This window comes from Uloborus diversus, chromosome 7 (assembly GCF_026930045.1).
Source record: "Uloborus diversus isolate 005 chromosome 7, Udiv.v.3.1, whole genome shotgun sequence".
Taxonomy (NCBI): Eukaryota; Metazoa; Arthropoda; class Arachnida; order Araneae; family Uloboridae; genus Uloborus; species Uloborus diversus.
Genome location: NC_072737.1, coordinates 124,759,726 through 124,779,619, shown reverse-complemented (window position 1 = coordinate 124,779,619; position 19,894 = coordinate 124,759,726). Strand labels below are relative to the sequence as shown.

The window sequence follows — 19,894 nt, the reverse complement described above, 5'->3', positions numbered from 1 at the left end:
CTTGTTAGACTTAGTTGTGAAAATGTTTGCATCCAATAAGAATTTGTGAATTGTTATTGAAAAGTCACATTGTGCAATTACTAGGAAACGACACGCAAAAGACGCATTCCTATCTTTAGTATTAAAAGGCGCATGCATTTTCTCAGTTAAGTATTATTGGTAAAATTAAACGTTTAAAGATGGCTAAGAGAAGTTTTGTTTTGACGGTCAGCTTTTTAGTTCTGTACATCTTAGAAGCTAGTAAGTATCTTTTGAATGACTAATTATTTGTATTTTGGACAATGAGACACAAAATAGAGAGGTGATCTGCTTTTTGCAAGTGTACGAGGATCGATCCTAAAGTAAGGTTCATGTCAATTTTACAAACATACAGCAGTCTCTTCTCATTGAAATTTACATCGTTGGAAAGAAAAAAAAACCATTTCTCTATTTTTATACATAATAGGCTTATTTTTATGTGCATTATTGTCGAGGTACCCTATTTTCTGTATCAAATGTCACAGAATTCCACCACCAGAGTGGGACATGACATTCAACAAATTATTCCGTTCTTGATTGCAGTTCGGAGTTCAAGTCTAGTGATTACCACCCGTTTTCTAAATTTAAGTAAAACTTTGATGGCCAACGTTTCCGGAGCTACGACGAAGTCAAAACTAGTATGTTGTGGCCATCACGAAACTTTCTTTCTTTTTTTTTTCTGATCCCTCCCCATGCTTGACGAGGAAGCAATATTCCCAATAAAAACAAAATTACACATGCAAAAACTTGATGACCATCCCAATGTCTGAATTATTGCAAAAGCAAAAACAAAGAGCGAAAATTGAAAGTTATTTTAAAAGCCTTGCTTGAATTAATTACAAATATTTTATTTGTTAACAAACATAAGATGGCAACAGTTAAAAATTTTAAATCATTGAGATAATATTTCCGATCATTTCCATACAATTAAAATCACGAGAAATACGCAGACGACAATCTATTACGATTTATCTTTCTTATTGTTGCATTAATAAAGCTATTTTTATTCAAAAAAAAAAAAAAATCAACACCTCTTGGAGCGATTGGCGTCAAAATTGAACCAAAGCCTGTTTACATATGGATTCACATATATTCCAAATTTCAACCAGAACGTAGCATTACTTCTTGAGATAGGGCACTCACAATGGAAAAAAAGAACGGGCGATTGCGCTACCCCCTTTTTAGCTGTTGACACCAAAATAAAATCAGCTCTTATACCCACTAAGGGCTAGTTGCCGATAAATTTTTCTTTTATTCCGTTCATTATTTCTTGAGATACAGCAGTCACAATTGACGACAAAAAACGTTCTATAGCTCAACCCCCGTTTGAGTTATTGACACCAAAATTGAATCAGCACCTGTTCCTGTTACTGGCGACATATGGACCAAATTTTGTTTGATTCCGCCAGTTACTTCCTGAGGAATAGCAATCACGCGTAACTCAAAAAACGTCCCATTGCTCCACCCCCCTTGGAGGAATTCGCGCCACAAACCAATGGGCACAAGTTCACATAGGAGCACATATGTGACCAAATTTCTTTCGATTTCAAGCGGTAGTTTTTGCTGTAGAGCGGCCACAAAAAACTGGTCACACACAGACGTGACACACACACACACACACACACACACACACACAGACAGACAGACATTTTCAAAAAATAGTCGAAATGGACTCAGCACACCTCAAAACGTTCGAATCCGTCAAAATTCGAAATTCGAAAATTTGCACGAATCCAATACTTTCTTCTATATATTAGATATAGAAGAAAGTAAAAAGGGATGAAACGCTTGCCCAACGGGTTGGCAGTGAAATTCTGTGACACTCGATACAGAAGTTAGGGCACCGTCGACAATATTGCGCAAAAAAAGATGGCGATTATGTATAAAAATAGAGAATTTTTTTTTCTTTCCAACGATGTAAATTTTAATGAGAATAGAGAGTGCAGTATTTTATTAAATTGATGGGAACTTTACTTATGGATCAACCCTCGTATTTTCTGTTTTTCTTTTCATACGCGAAATTTCCAGTATGGCATTTTGCTTTAACTTACAATATTCAGTATTTTTAGACTTTTTTTAAATTAAGAATAAAAATTCGTCTATCCATTAAGAGCTTTATAGGGATAAAAACTACACAACTGTTATTTTATATCGCACATCTAGGACATTAGAGGCATATCTCAAACAATCAGCCCAGGTGAAAAATCTAGGTTTTACAGTATTACTACTTTTCTCTGAAACAGTATTAAATACTACAACATAAGCAAAACATTTAGGGTGTTATATTTAAGCAGACAATCTCCCCTTACTGTATGACGGGTGAAAATTGTTTCTACATTCAACAAAGCAATTGCCTGTTTGGTGATATTCTGATAGTTGAAATTTTAACCCTAAGTCCGGTGGATTAACCCTAAACTCCAGTAGGTAGCGTTCATTGGTTGAGCACTTTTTCGTTTTTTCATTCTCCTGAAATGTCACAGTCTTACCAGTAAAACAGTTAAGTTATCGAACCCAGTTCAGCCTTGTCAAAATAAAGCATTTCTCTGAATGTCAAACATTACCAAAAACTATTATCAAATTATCATGACACGACGCGAGTTTACTGTTGGTGACGTCAGGAGCGTAACTCGATCAGTGAATTCGCTAATGGGTGAGGATGGTTGGTTTTAACAGTCTAAATTAATACTGCGTAATACGAGTTCAATTTTTTACACTCGTGCCACTAGTGTTTTGCATCGTGTGTACGCAGTAATGTGTAAACTAGCTTTATGCTAGTATAAAGGGAAAAAGATCGTTAAATTCAGACTTAAATAATTGCTAGGGAGCTTCGCTCTTGCTCCGCCACCAGCGGCGTCTAGCTCATGAAATTCGCCTTCGCTAAACTAGAGTACACTACTTTCGGCGATGTACTTTAAACTTCATTCCTCCTCGTCGTGTTCAACCTCTCTAACTTAGCAATACTTCATCAAATTTGGTGACAAAAAATGGAACTTCGCGCAAAATTTGGAGACCGAATCTTGAAAATTCCCAAATGGGTGACCGTTGATGATTTTAAGGTTTAGAGGGTTCAAACAGAATGGAATGACTTACTCCGGGTATTCTCTATCCAACGGTACCTTTATCGTCCTGGTACTTCGGAGGAGATTGGGTTAAAGGCAGACAGACAGACGTGCGTAGATTTTAATAACATAAATAGAATGATAAGTAGCCTTCGGTAGGTTGGTCTACACCGACCGCTTTTCGGAAAACTGATATTTTTGATCTTGGTTGTTCTTTCTTTAGAGTACAGATTCATTTACTGAAGACGCGGTGGTTTAATGATTTAAACACATTGATATTTCTATGGGAGCAAAAACTGTTAAAAACAAGCAATTATTACAACATCTTATTTCAGTGACGTCTGAAATCTATTTTTTTTTAATTGTTACTTTATTTGCTTTAAGAAATGGCTTTTATCTCACATAGATGGTCAAAGCAGGATGAACTCAATTGCTACAAACAATTCAAGACCGTGGAATTGTATTAGAGAAAAAATATGCCAATGCGGTAAGATTTATGAAAATTATTTATCACATTACATTTTTAGAATAATCTAGCAACATTAGGGTGGTTCAAAAAACCTTTTTTCCAGCTAGAGTCCAGGACAACCCTATTTTTTTATGGACTTACTAATAGCATTATGATTATGCTGTAAAAGATTTAGCTTCGTAATCAAATTTTAAGAGGGTACTCAATGACCTCTTAATTTAACATTAACCGTAGCAGAGAAAATGTCACAAATTTAAAAACCAAATCGAAATTTTCATTTGGAATAAGTACTTTTAGTGTAGTTGTTCACTTTACTCCAGAAAATTTTACATACAGCATACTATCCATAAAAACTGATGATCCCCAAACCATTCCAACAAATTGTAACAACAACAGTCTTAACAAAATATAAAGTCTCAAGACATATGTTTTTTTTTTTTTTCAGAAATTTTGATGCGTGATTTTAAAAAAACGTATAAAACTATTTGAAGTGTAAGAAAGAAGATAAATAAATAAAATAAAAAATAAGACGGTCAAGCAATAGTTTCGCTTTAAAAAAAAGAAAAAAGCCTTACACCGACTTATATAATGTTTTTGAATTTGTCTTTAGTCAAGTATGGTTGAAATTAGCCGAATTGGCTAATATCAGTTAAGCCTGGCAACCTTAAGCAAGTTTAAAACTTTAAAGCTAGGAGAGATAAATTTTCATTGTTATGGTTGTAAATCGTCTATCTTATGTGTCAATTCAGTTTTTAAAAAGGCTTAACTTAAATAGACTTTGTATTAAAAAACTGGTTTTTTTTTTCCTTTTGTATAAGAGAAATGGCGTTTTTACAGAAAAAACACTGATGTAGATTAACTTAGAATGCAAAACTACAATTAAATCCAAAATTTCATCCAAGTCGTTACAGCCGTTTCCGATATACGAAATAGTCACAAGTATTGCTCGTTTAAAGATATAAGATGCGTTTCACATGTACAGAAACAGAAGATTTCCTGCCTGGTCGTTTTTGTGGTCCTTATTTGCCCGTAGTTTTGAGAAAGCTCTAAACGACCGATCACTATCTAATCCTATTTGTTCCTATTTGACGTTCAGTAAGTCGTAAAGTTTTTCAAGCAACCGCTTTCCTTTCCTCAAATTCTTTAAATTTAGGACCTTACGGCATGACTAAAAATAGAATGCGACGCCCCCAGCCACTTACTAATAGTCCAAGAGCCCAGAGCCGCCAGACCTTACTTATATTCTAAGTAACAAAATGTGTAGGGAACAATAGAGTTAACATATACTTTGAACATACGCGTGTTTATTAACTTGTACTGAGGACCAATTTGCAGGTACTAGTTACTGAATGTACGCAAAAACAGTGAAAAAACAGCTTATTTTCTAAACCTCAATTTTCATATTATGACACTCAGGGAACTATTCCAATACATTTTGAAATCTGCCAGACCAATCCTAAGGGCCAAACATCCCGCCAAACACAACTGAATGTACGTAAAAACAGTGATAACTTTAACTTATTTTCTAAATCCCAATTTTTATTATGATGCTCAGGGAACTATTATAAAACATTTTGTAAGATGCCAGACACAATTGAAACATCGCTGTGAGTACGAGCGCGACGTTATTATTCTTGCGCTTAAGCACTGAAAAATATTTTCTTTCAAGTTTCAAAAGTCTTACTTGTTGAAAAGAAAATCTAGTAAAAAAAGAACATGGAATAGGATTTCAGTGAAACCCCGATTTTACGTCCGTCTACGTTTTCCCCACATTTCACGTTTTTTTCATCAGGTCCCAGTTTTTAGGTCCCCCAGTAATGCCCCCAGTTGTATGTTTCCAGATATGCAGTAAACATGAGTAAGAGAAGAAATAAAATGTTTGGAATAGTTAAATTCATACAAGTTTTCTCAAATATTCACTTATAAATACGGTCAAATTTCGACCACTGGGCGAACACTAGTCATTATTAATGTATATAAAGAACTCTTTCTTTCTCAGGTCAAGGAAACCAGTTCAAAAAGTGCACAGATTTGGTGGAAGATGCGGTGAGTAATATTTCTTTAATATGCCTGTATAATATGTTACGATTCCCCCCCCCCCCCAACACTATTAGTAAATATCTCAAAAAATAGCTGGATTAGGTGGAATTCCTGTAGAAAAGAAACGTTTTGTTCGCTATTTATTATTAACTAGTGGTACCCACACAGTTTTGCCCGTAGTAGAAAATGAAAAGATCATTTGGTTCGCCTGTATATTTACAAATAATAAATGATGAATTTCTTGCCAATTCGCTATGCTTGCCCATGTTACTGTTTCACGTTATGATTATTTGGTAATTTACTCGTCCACGTTGTGAAAATTTGCTCGGTGAAAAGTTCTTAAAATTGGAATAAAAAAAGAAAAAAACCGAATTTTCAAAAAATCGCTTCGAGGTGCACGCCGCCATGATATAAACTAATTCTGTGCCAAATTTCATGAAAATCGGCTGAACGGTCTAGACGCTACATGCGTCTTAGAGATCCTGACAATCTGAGATCCAGACTTTCAGCTTTATTATTAGTAAAGAAAATAGCTTCGAGGTGCACACTCCCATGCTATAAACTAATTATGTGCCAAATTCAATGAAAATCGGCCGAACGGTCTAGGCGCTACGCGCGTCACAGAGATCCTGACAGATAGAGATCCAGACTTTCAGCTTTATTATTTTAGTAAAGCTAAAGAAGACTTTTCTCCGATAAATCATGTGCAAAGAACAACCAATGTCAAAAGTCCTAGCTTTCTACATTTATTTGGCTGCAAAATTATTGAACAACATTTCGTGAAATATAAATATACGTATATCGGATTCTAAAATTTATTTCTATGTTTTGTTCCTTAGCCCTGCTAGCTCCATATATGAACAGAAAATTGAACGGAAAGTTTTTAAAAAAGACAAGTTAATTTGACTATAATTTCAGAAGAAAAACATCGAAATGAAATCTTATTTTGTGATAAAAGTAAATTTAAACCCCCGAACTATAGGCAAAACATCAATAAAAACCAAGGCTTCACTCGATGCGCGTCTATCAGGCTCAGTCATTTCTCAAAAGATCAAAGGTGCCGACTTGCCCGCAAGAGTGCGCTGTAGTATAACCGGGCGATCCTTTGTTTACATTAGTTAAAGCATGGCCCCACTGAATGCGCTGGCGCTTACTAGGCCTTGACAATTTTCGACTTTCTTGTGTTAAACCGGGGCAACTATTTCTGCACTTGAACATGGCCACACTAGATGGAAAAACTTCAAAACTTCATATTTGCCCATTCTGACCGCTAGGAAGCGCCACAAGCCACGGTTGCATCCACCAATCAACGACAAGTTTCAAAGCTTGTTTATTTTAATTAATAAATGGAACATGTAACAAACATCAATATTTCGCAAGATGCTCAGAAATATACCGTAAAAACCAATTCGAATCGAATTAGTAAAGTTATTTAGCTGATTATTTAATGCGTAAATGGTGGATCTAAAGTTTGTTAGGCAATTTCTTTTAATTTAATTTTACATGTTCATTTTTAGCTTGTGTATCATTTGATGGATTATTTTACGCTTAATGGAGAAACATAATTATTCAGAGGATTATTTTTTATTTTAATGGACTTTTAGATCTTGTTTCTAGGGCTTATCGCTTCGCTTACAAGTCTTTGAAAAAGACAAAATAGTTTATGGTATCGCCAAATAAATACTTCATATGTAACTTGAAATAGTCCCCAGCAATAAATAAAATTGAAACTAATCGCCAGATTAAAAAAAGCTCCGCTACGTACCTATCACGGAAAATTACCCCCCCCCCCCCCACACTTTTTTTTATTTTAAGAAATGCTAGATATTTAGAGCTGCTCCTACACTGTCAAAACTACGGGTGCCTTTGACTAACTATTTGGCTCCCTGGGGTGAAAACACCGGGCCTCAGGGTGCAGTAGAGGCTAGGAAGTGTGATCAAGGTGAATGACGCTAATAAATGTGAAAACGGACCTCCTAAATGCATGGGTGAAACGCTGGCGCATGCGCTCTCCGCTCTGACATCATTCAACCACAATCAATGGCGGACGCAAGTATAACTACGCACATGCACTTTCCCATTGAATGAAGTACGAAATTGGATTAAAACTTATAAGTTTCTGCGATTTACTCTTCAAAGTTTCGCGTAAGTACATGCATTTGATCATAGTGTAGCTTTTAAGGCTTTCGAACATATTTAAAATTGTTTCAAAGGTACGTTGATTCTTCAGTTAGCCGTTATATACATTTGCTATTCCTATCATGCATAAATTTTACCTAAAAATAGCTATCAGCACCGGATAAGTAACATTTAATAATCAAAACGCTTAAATTAGATGATATTTGAAAAGTTATTTCAACTATTAATTTTGACTATGTGGTTTTACTTGCTTGTATTATCAAGAATCTTGTGGATTTTTAACTAAGAGATTCATTGTTAGCAATGTGATGCACTCAGCAAGTGAACGGAAACTCTAATTACGATGATGCAAATAGCAAAAACATAAAAGCACGAAAAAAAAAGGAAAGCGGATTGAGAAAAAGAAATTTCTTCTCCGTCTCGATTTTTTTTTTTTTTTTTATATTTATTATCTCGTGTCTAAGTTAACTAGCTTTCCTCGGCGTTATTGCTTAAAGCGAATGACTGAACTTTTTTCGTCACTCTAGTAATAGTAAGAATGAATAACTCGTTAGAATTTGTTTTGGCTTTTAATTTATCGAAAGACTTTTGTTCTTTTATATTCTTTACGGATATTCAAATGTCGAATCATATATACGTACGTACTAATATGGTGCTCTTTGATTAAAATTTCGAACGTGATGAAAGGTTTTATTTTTCCATGATTGCAACATAATTGAATATTTATTGTTCGTGTAAATGATTTACAAATAGTACCTACGTTCTTCATTTTCGGTACGATCGTGCTGCAGTAAATGTCAATAACATATTAAAATTACTGAGCAATCCAAGTGGATGTACGAAAATTAGTGCACGGCAGACAAATTTAAGTCATGAACACTTCTAAACTATGTTCGAAAGTTGAAATGTGATCAAATGCCTTAAAGTACAAGTTTTAATCATTTTCAGAACTATTCAATGTGGAAAATGTACCAAGACTTAGCTTTTTATAACTCAAAACAATAAATAATAATGTATACAATTGTTTACGGAAATGCACACAAAACCGAGGGGGGGGGGGGGGTGCTCAGCAACAGAAAACAGAGGGTGCCAATGTTCTGCCATAGGGTTCCGTTTTTCACCGCGGTGCACGCTGGGTGAAGGGTGCCGGTTTTTCGCCCGTGTTAAGGGTGCAATTTCGGCACCGTAAAGAGTGCCGCTGGTGAACAAGCTTTTCACCCTCGAAAAGTGCCAAATGCAACCTGTAGTTTTAACAGTGTAATGCTATACTATTAGAACAAGATTACAAAAATTTGTAAGCAGATCTTAGATTCCTGCGGATACTTGACGGTCTACTGTGTGTGTGTGTATTTTATTTTTCCAACAGAAAATTCATATCCTAATTTTCGCCAAACTTGGCGATCAAATTTCCTGCAAAGTTTCTAGTTCAAAGCTCCTTTCTCATTCATGCTTAAAGTGTAGAAAATAGTTTTTTATGACGAATTCAATGTTTACAGGATTTTACATCGCTAAATATTTTAATTTTCTTAAAAGTACAGTAAATTTGCGATACTTCGAAGTCCGATAAATCGAATATTACTATAACTCGAAATTTTTATCAAGACTTGACAACTTAGTCTTTAATTCAATTCTAATTATTCTGAATAACTCGAAGTTAACTTCTTTCAACTCGAAGTTTTTTCCAAAATTACTCGAAATTATTTCGAAAGAACGAAAAAAGAAAAAGAAAAAGAAAAAAAAAAGAAGTGACTATGGGAGAATAATTATTTCACCTTCACTTGCAACCCGAATTTGAAACGAATGAAGATGTGCACATTTCCTGAAGTAGAATCAGCTATTCAAGCGGTTCCAGCATGCTTTTGATTTTTTTCTATCAATACATTTGATTAAACTGTGCATATTGTGCTAAAAAACTTAAGTTCTGTAATTTTGTCTGTTATATGTACATATTAATTAAAGTATTCGACGGTTTTTAATATTAAAATATCAAAAACCAAAACTATCGTTAAGTCAAACTTTCGATAAGTCGAAGTTTTCCGTCGGTCTTTTTACATTCGAGCTATCGCAAATCGAATCATGTTTAAAAATATCATAGAAATGGCAAGTAAAAAAAATCATATCATTGTTTTGCTTTTGCAAAGACAAAATAAATTTTGTACGGAACTCTCCCCTGCTAGGATTTTACAAAATATCAACAGTGTTGATATTTTGTAAAATAATCTGTTCCCCATTTTTTAAAAAAAAATTAGTTTCACAAATTCATGTGTAGATATTTGAGGAGTTTCTTTCCCTATTGCATGTATTTGTTAAATGTTTAAAATAAATTTTTAAAAATAATAATAATTTGAATTTTGGCTGCTTGATGAGTTCGAATTAAGTTATTCACGATCATGAATTGCGATAGGATCCTACTCGTTGGGTTTCTTGTTTCTACAAATGGAATGAACTGGAAATGACCAAGAAATTTGCACCCGTCATAATATCACTGTTGATTTTTTAGAATAGGTAATACGAGGCCGTAAGAAAGATAAATATTTTATGGCCGAATCTGACCTTTATCATAAAAATTATTTACTGCGTGAACACTTTATAACAATTGAAATATATATTGAAGTAATAGCACCTGGGATGCTATAGGTATGGTGGGAGCCTGGGGGTGGGGATAGAACCTGAGCTAAAGTGAACGCTCTCCGGTCTGTGCGCCTTCCGATGTGTGTGTGTACACCGCATATCGACCGATCCCAAGCGGTAATTCTGTAATCCACGCTATGGCTTGGTTTCTTCAATGCTCGATAGATGGCGCCACTACTTTTTCAAGATTTTTTTTTTTTTTTTTGCTTTCTTTTTAAAAACGTCTTGTGTCTTTTGAAGTTTTAACCATGGATAGCTTACCATCCGGCTTTACTTATTCAAATATTAATATTACAAATGATCAAAACGAAAATTTAACTTACAGAGTAAAAGAAATCACTGATGAAAATGCTGCAAATGTAAGTTTTAAATATTTTTTTTCTTTTTAATTGCGGATAATCCCCCCAAAAAAAAGATGTTATTAAAGGGACAGAACAGCCGATTTAAATTATTGGAATTTAAGAAAAAATGTGAAAATTCATGTGCCTAAAGGTTTAACGTTGTAATTAATAATTTAATCAACGGTCTAATTGATACAACTATATCAATTAGATAACATTTTATGCAGTATTCGGGGGGTGGGGGTGGGAGTACATGTATATAGTGTGAAATGTAAGTCAGAACAGCTCTTTTACAAATGTACTCCAATAGGCTTTCTAGTTTATTTATTTATTTATTTATTGCAAAACACACACACACACAATGATTTTTTTTTTGGTGGTGGGGGTGTGATCGCTTCCTTTTTTTGGGGGGGGGGGGGGGGAGGGACACATTCACCCTTAGTTTTATTTACCCATGTTTTGTAGCATTTTTAAAAATTAATTTTCTGTTTAGTTTGTTCATTAACTTTTGTTGTTTTTTCCACCAGTACTTACATGTTCTTTACTAAATTGCTATGTTGGGCCTTTTTTGGTTAAAGATTTTTTAGATTGTATTTGTGTTTCAATAAAAATTGAATTAATTTCTCTTTTGAATGGCTTATACAGATTTAACTTAAATATGCTTGTTAATTTTATACACAGAACTGGTTACATCAACCGATTCCGATCCGCCAATATCAACTAATTCCGATCCGCCGGTCGAAATGCGATCCGAAAACTGCTGGAAACGACAGTCCGTTTTGGAAAATTATAGGCAAATTTTTACTTTAACTTTTTGATCGCCAGAAAAAAAGTCTTTGTTCAGTAGAAATATTTTTCTAAACAATCGGGACCGAACCCCATTCGGATAATTAGAACCAGAAAATGTTCTATTTAAAAAAAAATAATTGAGTGTATGTGATGTTACTTAGTTGTAAAATATGTTATTGAAAATGAAATAATAAAGTAAAATTGCAAAATTGAGGAATAATTATTTGAAAATGTGTAGGACTGATATTACACCAAAAAAATTATAATTTAAAAATGAATAAATAGAAAAATGAAATAAAAAATGAATTATAAAAAAATTGTAAACAAATTTTTAGAATTTATAAAAATTCTCCCCGAAATTCAAAAAAATCCCCTCTGGAATCTGAAGTAACGGGGAACATTCCCCTTCTAGAAATTGAACCCTATTTCAAACTCTGTTATATATACATTTAATTGAATGTAACTTGCCTTTGTATTGTGATTGTCAGTTTGGCAGTGCATCCTGTATGCTTTGAAGGACCATCCCCAGAAACTATTTTGTCTGTCATGCACACAGCGATAGCTGATTTTGTATTTATTAAATCTCCCTGATTTCGGATATGTTGTTGCAACACGCCAAGTACTTTTTGTATCTTCACTGTGTTGCTGTAACCAGTTCTGTGTATAAAATTAACAAGTATATTTAAGTTAAATCTGTATAAGCCAATCAAAAGAGAAGTTAATTCAATTTTTATTAAAACACAAATACAATCTAAAAAATCTTTAACTAAAAAAGGCCCAACATAGCAATTAAGTAAAGAACATGTAAGTACTGGTGGAAAAAACAACGAAACTTAAAGAACAAACTAAACAGAAAATTAATTTTAAAAAATGCTACAAAACATGGGTAAAACATGGGTAGCGATCACATCCCCCCCCCCGCCACCAAAAAGAAAAAAATCATTGGCATATATATATATATATATATATATATATATATATATATATATATATATATATATATATATGTGTGTGTGTGTGTGTCTTTGTGTTTTTCAAAAAAAAAAATAAATAAAAAACTAGAAAGCCTATTGGAGTACTTTTGTAAAAGAGCTGTTCTGACTTACATTTCACACTATATACATATGTACTCCCCCCCCCCCCCGAATATTGCATATAATGTTATCTAATTGATATAGTTGTATCAATTAGACCGTTGATTAAATTATTAATTACAACGTTAAACCTTTAGGCACATGAATTTTCACATTTTTTTAAAATTCCAATAGCTTAAATCGTCTGTTCTGTCCCTTTAATAACATCTTTTTTTTTTTTTTCGGGATTATCCGCAATTAAATTAAGAAAAAAAAAATTAAACTTAAATTTGCAGCATTTTCATCAGTGATTTCTTTTACTCTGTAAGTTAAATTTTCGTTTTGATCGTTTGTAATATTAATATTTGAATAAGTAAAGTCGGATGATAAGCTATCCATGGTTAAAACTTCAAAAGACACAAGACATTTTTAAAAAGAAAGCAAAAAAAAAAAAAATATCACGAAAAAGTAGTGGCGCCATCTATCGAGCATGGAAGAAACCAAGCCATAGCGTGGATTACAGAATTACCGCTTGGGAACGGTCAATATGCGATGGAAAATAGCAAATTTCACGCAATTTTCCCATTAAATGTTTAAATATAAAACCTATTGTTTCAAATTTTGTTGCCTTGCAACAGTAATGCTAAAAGCAATCACAATAAAAATTTTGAATCAAGGCTTCTCGGAAGCAAGGATGAAATTACCAAGCATAATAGTCCTGACCCCACAATGTAGTCCCGTAAAAATTTTTAGGTCCAGAGAATTTCTCTTTAGAATCTTGATCTGTAGGTGTTCTAATGCGAGAATATCTTGGGTAGAGATGTTGAATCCTACACGAAATAATTTTGCAGGCCATCAAAGAAAGCGGCCATTTTGGTTCACTTGCTCATTACGTTTTTCGCGACGGGTGTAGCTACGACTTTTACTTTTTAATTTTAAACTGCAGTTTTTGGAGTGTAGGAAGTCAACTAATATATTCACAACTCCAACGAACTATAGGGGGCACTGCAGTCACTGTCTAATGGCCGACTTAAAAACTAAAACGAACGCATGTGGTAACGAAGAAAACGCTAAAAGTCTTGTGATTTTTGTTCGTATGTATGATATTTTTCGCTTTATTCTTTTTAAATTAATTTTCAAAGTCTTGTGGATATTCTGGCCCACGTAGAAAGAAATGAGAATTCAAGAAGCATTACTAAACGTCAAAGATTAATGCAAACTACGTAGTTCGTAGTTCTAAGCAGCTATTTCTACGATGTTGAATTCGATATTTATCAATTCTTGATAAAACTAAATAATAATTGTGGCCTGACAAGAACAACAATTAATGCTAGAAAATTCAATATGACATTACAAATTATTATCGAAAGAAGATGATACTTTTTTGCCTTGCTTGGCTAGCGCTTATTGTTTTGCATTTGTTGCTGAGTTATTTCTCTCGAATTCCCGAATCGGTTAATTTAAAATTTTTCTGTTTCGATTTTTCTAATTTCTGAGTTACGATTTAGTTATGCCAAGTTATGCAAATCATCTACAGAATTCTTACGGATATATGGTGGTAGTTTTCTTTTCAGTTGATTGACCATTATTTCTTTTTACTTATCGAATTCTGTAATCTTACTACCATTTTATTCCACTCATGATAAAAATTAAAAATTGTTTAACTAAAAACGCGAAATCTCGCCAAGGCTACTTTGCTCGCACAATACTAAAACTATAACCCTAAACAAATTTGGCGAAACCTTTCAGCTGAGAATAAAAGGAATAAAGTAAATTCTTTCTCGGTGAAACATTTTTCATTTTGTTCTACGATAATATATTCAAGAAAATATTTTGCATACCGTCCATTTCAACTAAATGCTGCTGTAAAAGATGGTTAGTTAAATTAATTTAAGATTTAAAAAAAACTCATATTCTTACAAATTCATACAAAACAATAAAAATTTTTACCTTGTATAACGTTATCCAAGTTTGTTAATCCAGTTTTCGCTTTCACCATTTTCAATCAACTCATATTTTAGAAGGAAATAAGGAAAACTAACATTATTTTGAGAAGCTCGAGAATACTACTAAGGGACGAATTAATTTCTGTACCTGAAAGCAAACTAAGACTCATCGATTGCGTTAATAAATACTCAGAACAAACTGCCTGTGTTTACGTCAACAGACACACGTGGAACCAGGGGCGGCAAATAGGGGGGTCAAGAGGGGGCGGTCGCACCCCCAAATTTTTTAAGCAGAATGATAGAAAATAGGTGAATTCAATTTATGTAAGTCGGAAATCAATGTTCGTTAAAAAAATCTCGCTGGTTCTCAGTAACTATTTGTTGTAACTCGACACATTGCCAGACTAGAAAAAGTGTTTTTCGTTATTTGGATGATGACTTAGAAATTCACGAAATATTTTTCGGCCTTTTCACGGATAAATATTTCATACTTGTGTGCCCAGTGTAAGGATGGTATGTCAATATGAGAGGCTCGTGCAAAGTGGTGTGGCTGCATGGTTTTCTCAAGAAAATTCCTTGATATTTTACATTCACTTTTACGCTCATTTTTTAAGTGTATATTTATTTAATGAGTGTTCATTGCTTTCTTTTGCTAGAAACACGTTTCAGTTGCTCAATGCATTATCTGCTTTCATAGAAACTTCTTAAAAATGCATGTGCTTATTGAATAAAAAAAGACAAAATACCCTTTATGGGGCTCTATAATTATGCAATCTCGAAGTGAAACAAGATGGTCTTCAAGAGTTAAAAACATAAAAACCTTTCTCTATAACTTGGTCTTCAAGAGTTAAAAACATAAAAACCTTTCTCTATAACTTCAAAGCAGTGATTTGACGACTGTGAGAATTATTGAAAAACGATTCTTTCAATGGTGAAAAAGCTCATGCCCTTCAGCATGTATGACTTCGTTTGAATTTTTATTCAATTTGTTTCTATTGCGGAAAGTGTTTTAAAAATGCTTTACTCTATCAAAACATCTTCAATCCGCCACACTTAATTTTCGGACTATTCAAGCCACAGTTCAATCTACAATTGATCTGTGCGTTCATACTACCATAGTTCAATCTGCAATTGAAATCAAAAATAGATTTTACAAAGATGCATATTTCAATCAATGGTGAAACGTTTTCAAAAAAAATCTTCCTCCGAGCCAATTTAAAAAAGGCGCTAAAAAAAGAAAAATCCACATGATGATGTGAAGTCAAACACTGATTTCTTAATATTTTGTATGAAGTAATAGATTGTTTTTCGAATAAAATTAACACAAGATTTGATGATAATTATTTTTCTGCATGGTTGGTTCTATATTATCTGCATTGGATTTTTTGAAAGCGAAAAATAAAATGTTTAAATTATGAATAAAATTTTTAGCACTAGGCAAGAAAAATTACAGGCAATATACCGACAGACCGGTTATGACATCCAGAGACTGCAGTTCCGTCCTTGTTGTGAACTCTTCAGCCTTTAATAGTGAATAACAGAGCTGGTGGTAGATGACATCTCATTGAAGCTGAGAGCGCCGACGAGACTAGATTATTCAATGACAAAAAATTAAGCTCCTCGCAATTTTTGAAGCTGCCTGTGTGATTTTGAAGAGCAAGACATAAAAAGTGTTTTCATACATAACTTTGTTACTTCAATTAATTTTTAACTATTCCAATCAGCTCAGCTGGTAGAGAAAATTTTTTGTTAGGTTAGAGAAATATTTTCGAAGCACAATGCGCAAAAGAAAAAAAAGAAAGAAAAAACCTTTTCTATTTAGCTATACTGGCAAAACAGCACGACACTGGGCACTGATAGTAAGACGATTCCCTGCTCTTCTGAATTCCAAAAAACATGCATTAAAACTTTTCCAAAAGGTATAAAAACTTCAGTATCGAGATGTTTTGTATGATAACTTATTAGAAAATGAATCAAAATTTTAATTGCTTCTAAGCACTAATTTTTATTCATATTAAACCGATTTTATGACCACTTCCTGTTAGCTAATGTGTGTTTGTTACCGCACTGTGGTAATACATATTTAAGAAACTCGACCTCCCAAATTAAAGGCTGAAATGCCGCCCCTGCGTGGAACGCAACGTGGCAATGTTTTAGTTTCATCGGCAGTTTTGTAAATCACCGCAAGGTGGCGTATTCGAGCGCTGGAGTTCCGAATTAATAATGTCATAAAAGTCGCTCTAGCTTTTTCCACAATTTTACGTGGAGATATATCTGACATTTGTTGTTGAATATTCTAGTTACTAAAAAGTGTACAAAAATTAATAAATAATCCAAAATGCTCATTTTAAACTCGTGTTTATCACATACATGTTTCTTCAACAACACAATAAACGAAAAATACAAGATTAGTTACTTTTTAAAAAGGTTACGACGATCTGTTTTTGCATTGCATGTTATTGCACTACGACGGACGTCTGTATCATTTGATGAAAATTTTTGTTTTGAATTCTTTCTCACATATCTCTTCTATTTTTCAATTTAGTCAGTAAGATTACTCATCGATAGTACATCAAGTTGCTCGGGAGTTGAAGATAAAGACACTTTTTGGCAGGAGGGAAGTTGGATTTGTGGAAACCCGTCTTCATTTGAGGTAAGAAAGAGTTATTACTCAGACACCAGACATAATTGTTTTACCTAATGAAATTGTTTAGGTAAATTTTTCCTTAGAAATATTTACTTAAGAAAATATTTCTGAGGAAGTCTTAAGAAATGAACAGACCAAAATTTAATTAAATTCGTTGATATTTCTAGAAAGAATGTTTTTTAAAACACTCATTGCATATTATTATTATTTATTCATTCATTCATTTTTAATACTGTTCCTTGTTGTACTACACTTATTTCTTTGGGAATTGCAAAGTTTGCAATGAAAATGCGATTCAAAAATATCTAAGCAGTTGGTTCGGTTATTCCTGAATACGATACAATATTTGCCCATTCTTGGTGATAACTTGAAGAACATCACGCTGTATTCCATCCTACTTTAAGCAATTTAACTTTCTAAAAACATATACATGAAATAATAGTACGGAGTGGAATAAAGTGCGTTACAAATGTAATGTAAAAAAAAGCATAAAATTGTCAGCAAATTGCGTTTAACAGAAGTTCAGAATGTCTCCTCTTGAGCCATAAAATTATGCCAGTTGTTTTGATAGCAAGAGTGCGTAATACTAAATTCTCTTCGGAGCAGACATTAACGTACACAATGGCGTATTTCGTTGCAACTTATCATAAACATATCTGGGCGAACATTCGTAATGTAGTAAGTTAAAACCCTAAGCCAGGGCTAAGGCAGAAATGCTTAAAATACACCACCAGCTCAGTTATTAAATCCGAGGACTGCAGTTTTTCGTGCTTTTTAGCACTCATCAGCCCGGAATAGGAATCACATGAGCTGGAGGCGAAAAATCTCTTAAGGGAGCCAAGAGAGCCAAACAAACTGGTAGCTAATGAGAATTAGCACACCAGATTGAGTGACCGCAGCAATGGTGCGGTTCAACTCAAAGATTAATGGCAAAGCATGGTATTTTGTAGTAAGTTACCGCCCTAAGCAAGGTCTAAAGCATAAATACTTAAAATACATCACCAGCTCAGTTATTCCATCCGAGGACATCAATGTCGTGCTTTTTAGCACTCATCAGCCCGGAATAGGAATCACGTGAGCTGGAGGCGAAAAACCTCTTAAGGGAGCCAAGAGAGCCAAACAGACTGGTAGCTAATGTAGAATTAGCACACCAGATGAGTGACCACAGCACAGACATTAGCACACCAAATAAGTTTTTTTCGTCTCCAGCTCATGTGATTCCTATTCCGGGCTGATGAGTGCTAAAAAGCACGAAATTGCAGTAATGCTTTTTTATATTGTTGCCACTGCAACTGGATAATTTCTGTATTGTGCAATGTTTTTAATAAATAAATAAATAAAAAATATTCTTATCGTTTGTTCAAAAGTCTTCAAACTATGAATAATAAGACATTATAGAGCAAATAACTTTGATCGAAAGTGTTAATTTTTGTTGTAAAACAAATAGTTCTATTTACAAAATAGGACAAATAACTAAAAAAATGTTTTTGCAGTGGATCAACCACAAATTGAAAAAGAAATTAACTACTCCACTTATACAAAGATCGCTGAAACGCTTACTGATAACTGTAACTTGCTTACAAACAGATTAAATTCACATTTCACAAATATTTCATGTTCTTAACTTTAAAAATTCATGACCTTAATCAAATTCTTCTATTTCAGAGGAGGTGTGGAGAACAAGTGACAAGCTCATTTTTGAACCCTGCCGTTATAGTAAGTTTAAATACTTGTTTGCATACGCTGCATGGTACATGTAACACATCAATCATGTCAATGTTTTGATCTATTGCACGCATTAATTTTGTAAAATTGTAAAACTCCTAACCTAAAATAGGAATCAAACAGTAAAACTGTAAGCAGGTACTATTTGTATGAAGCAATTGACGCAAGCAGATTCCATCTCTATATTGCATTTTTCCTTTCGAAACATAAATTTTTAACCAGCAGTATATCGAAATATTCATTTATTTTTCCACTAGCGGTACCCGCACGGCTTTGCCCGTAGTAGAAAATTAAATGGTTATTTGGTTCGCCTGCATATCCTCATATAAATAATAGCCGATGATCGAGTAACCGTGTTTCACCAATGAGACTCGCGCCACGGCATAATAATTTGACATGTTTTGGTAATATTTGACATGCAGGGAAAGGCTTTATTGTGACAAGGCTGAACTCAATCCGGTAACTTAACTGTTTTACAGGTAAGACTGTGTCATTTCAGGGGAATGGAGAAACGAAAAAGCGGTCAAATATGAACGCTATCTACTGGAGTTTAGAGTTAATCCACTGGAGTTAGGGTTAAAATTTCAACTATTAAAATATCATTAACTAGCTGCGTTGCCCGGCTTTGCCCGGTCTATTTTGAAAACAAAAATTGTGTCAAGTGACGTATATTCAACAATCAGGCATAAATAAAAGAAAAAAAAATCATCATGCAAAATTTCCCCTCCAAGCAATGATGACAGATATTAAAATACTTTTAAGAAATTAAAATAAAATGAGAACGATGGATTTAAAAAGCGTAACCATGGAAACACAAAATAAAATAAATTTCAGAATTGAAAATGAGAAAGATGGAAATAATGGATTCAAAAAGCGTTACCGTGGAAACGCAAAATAAAATGGTTAAAAACTTGAATAGAGAACAGATTTTTGAACTTCATTTAATTCGCTTGTAACTTTTTTTCTAATGGAGATAGAGGGTTAAACTTCCGACCATAGGTCGAGTTAGATCTGGAG

At 33.7% G+C, this 19,894-nt stretch overlaps 1 protein-coding gene across 1 annotated transcript in view; it reads left to right on the top strand.

The window, feature by feature from the left end:
* LOC129225579 (uncharacterized) overlaps positions 1-19,894 on the top strand; it is a 31,655-nt gene continuing 11,761 nt past the window's right edge. The window contains exons 1-5 of the mRNA XM_054860031.1: positions 1-240; positions 3,484-3,564; positions 5,546-5,592; positions 17,051-17,158; positions 18,818-18,868. Of these exons, the coding sequence (XP_054716006.1) occupies positions 180-240; positions 3,484-3,564; positions 5,546-5,592; positions 17,051-17,158; positions 18,818-18,868 (348 nt within the window). The 5' untranslated portion in view covers positions 1-179. The remainder of the gene's footprint in view (positions 241-3,483; positions 3,565-5,545; positions 5,593-17,050; positions 17,159-18,817; positions 18,869-19,894) is intronic.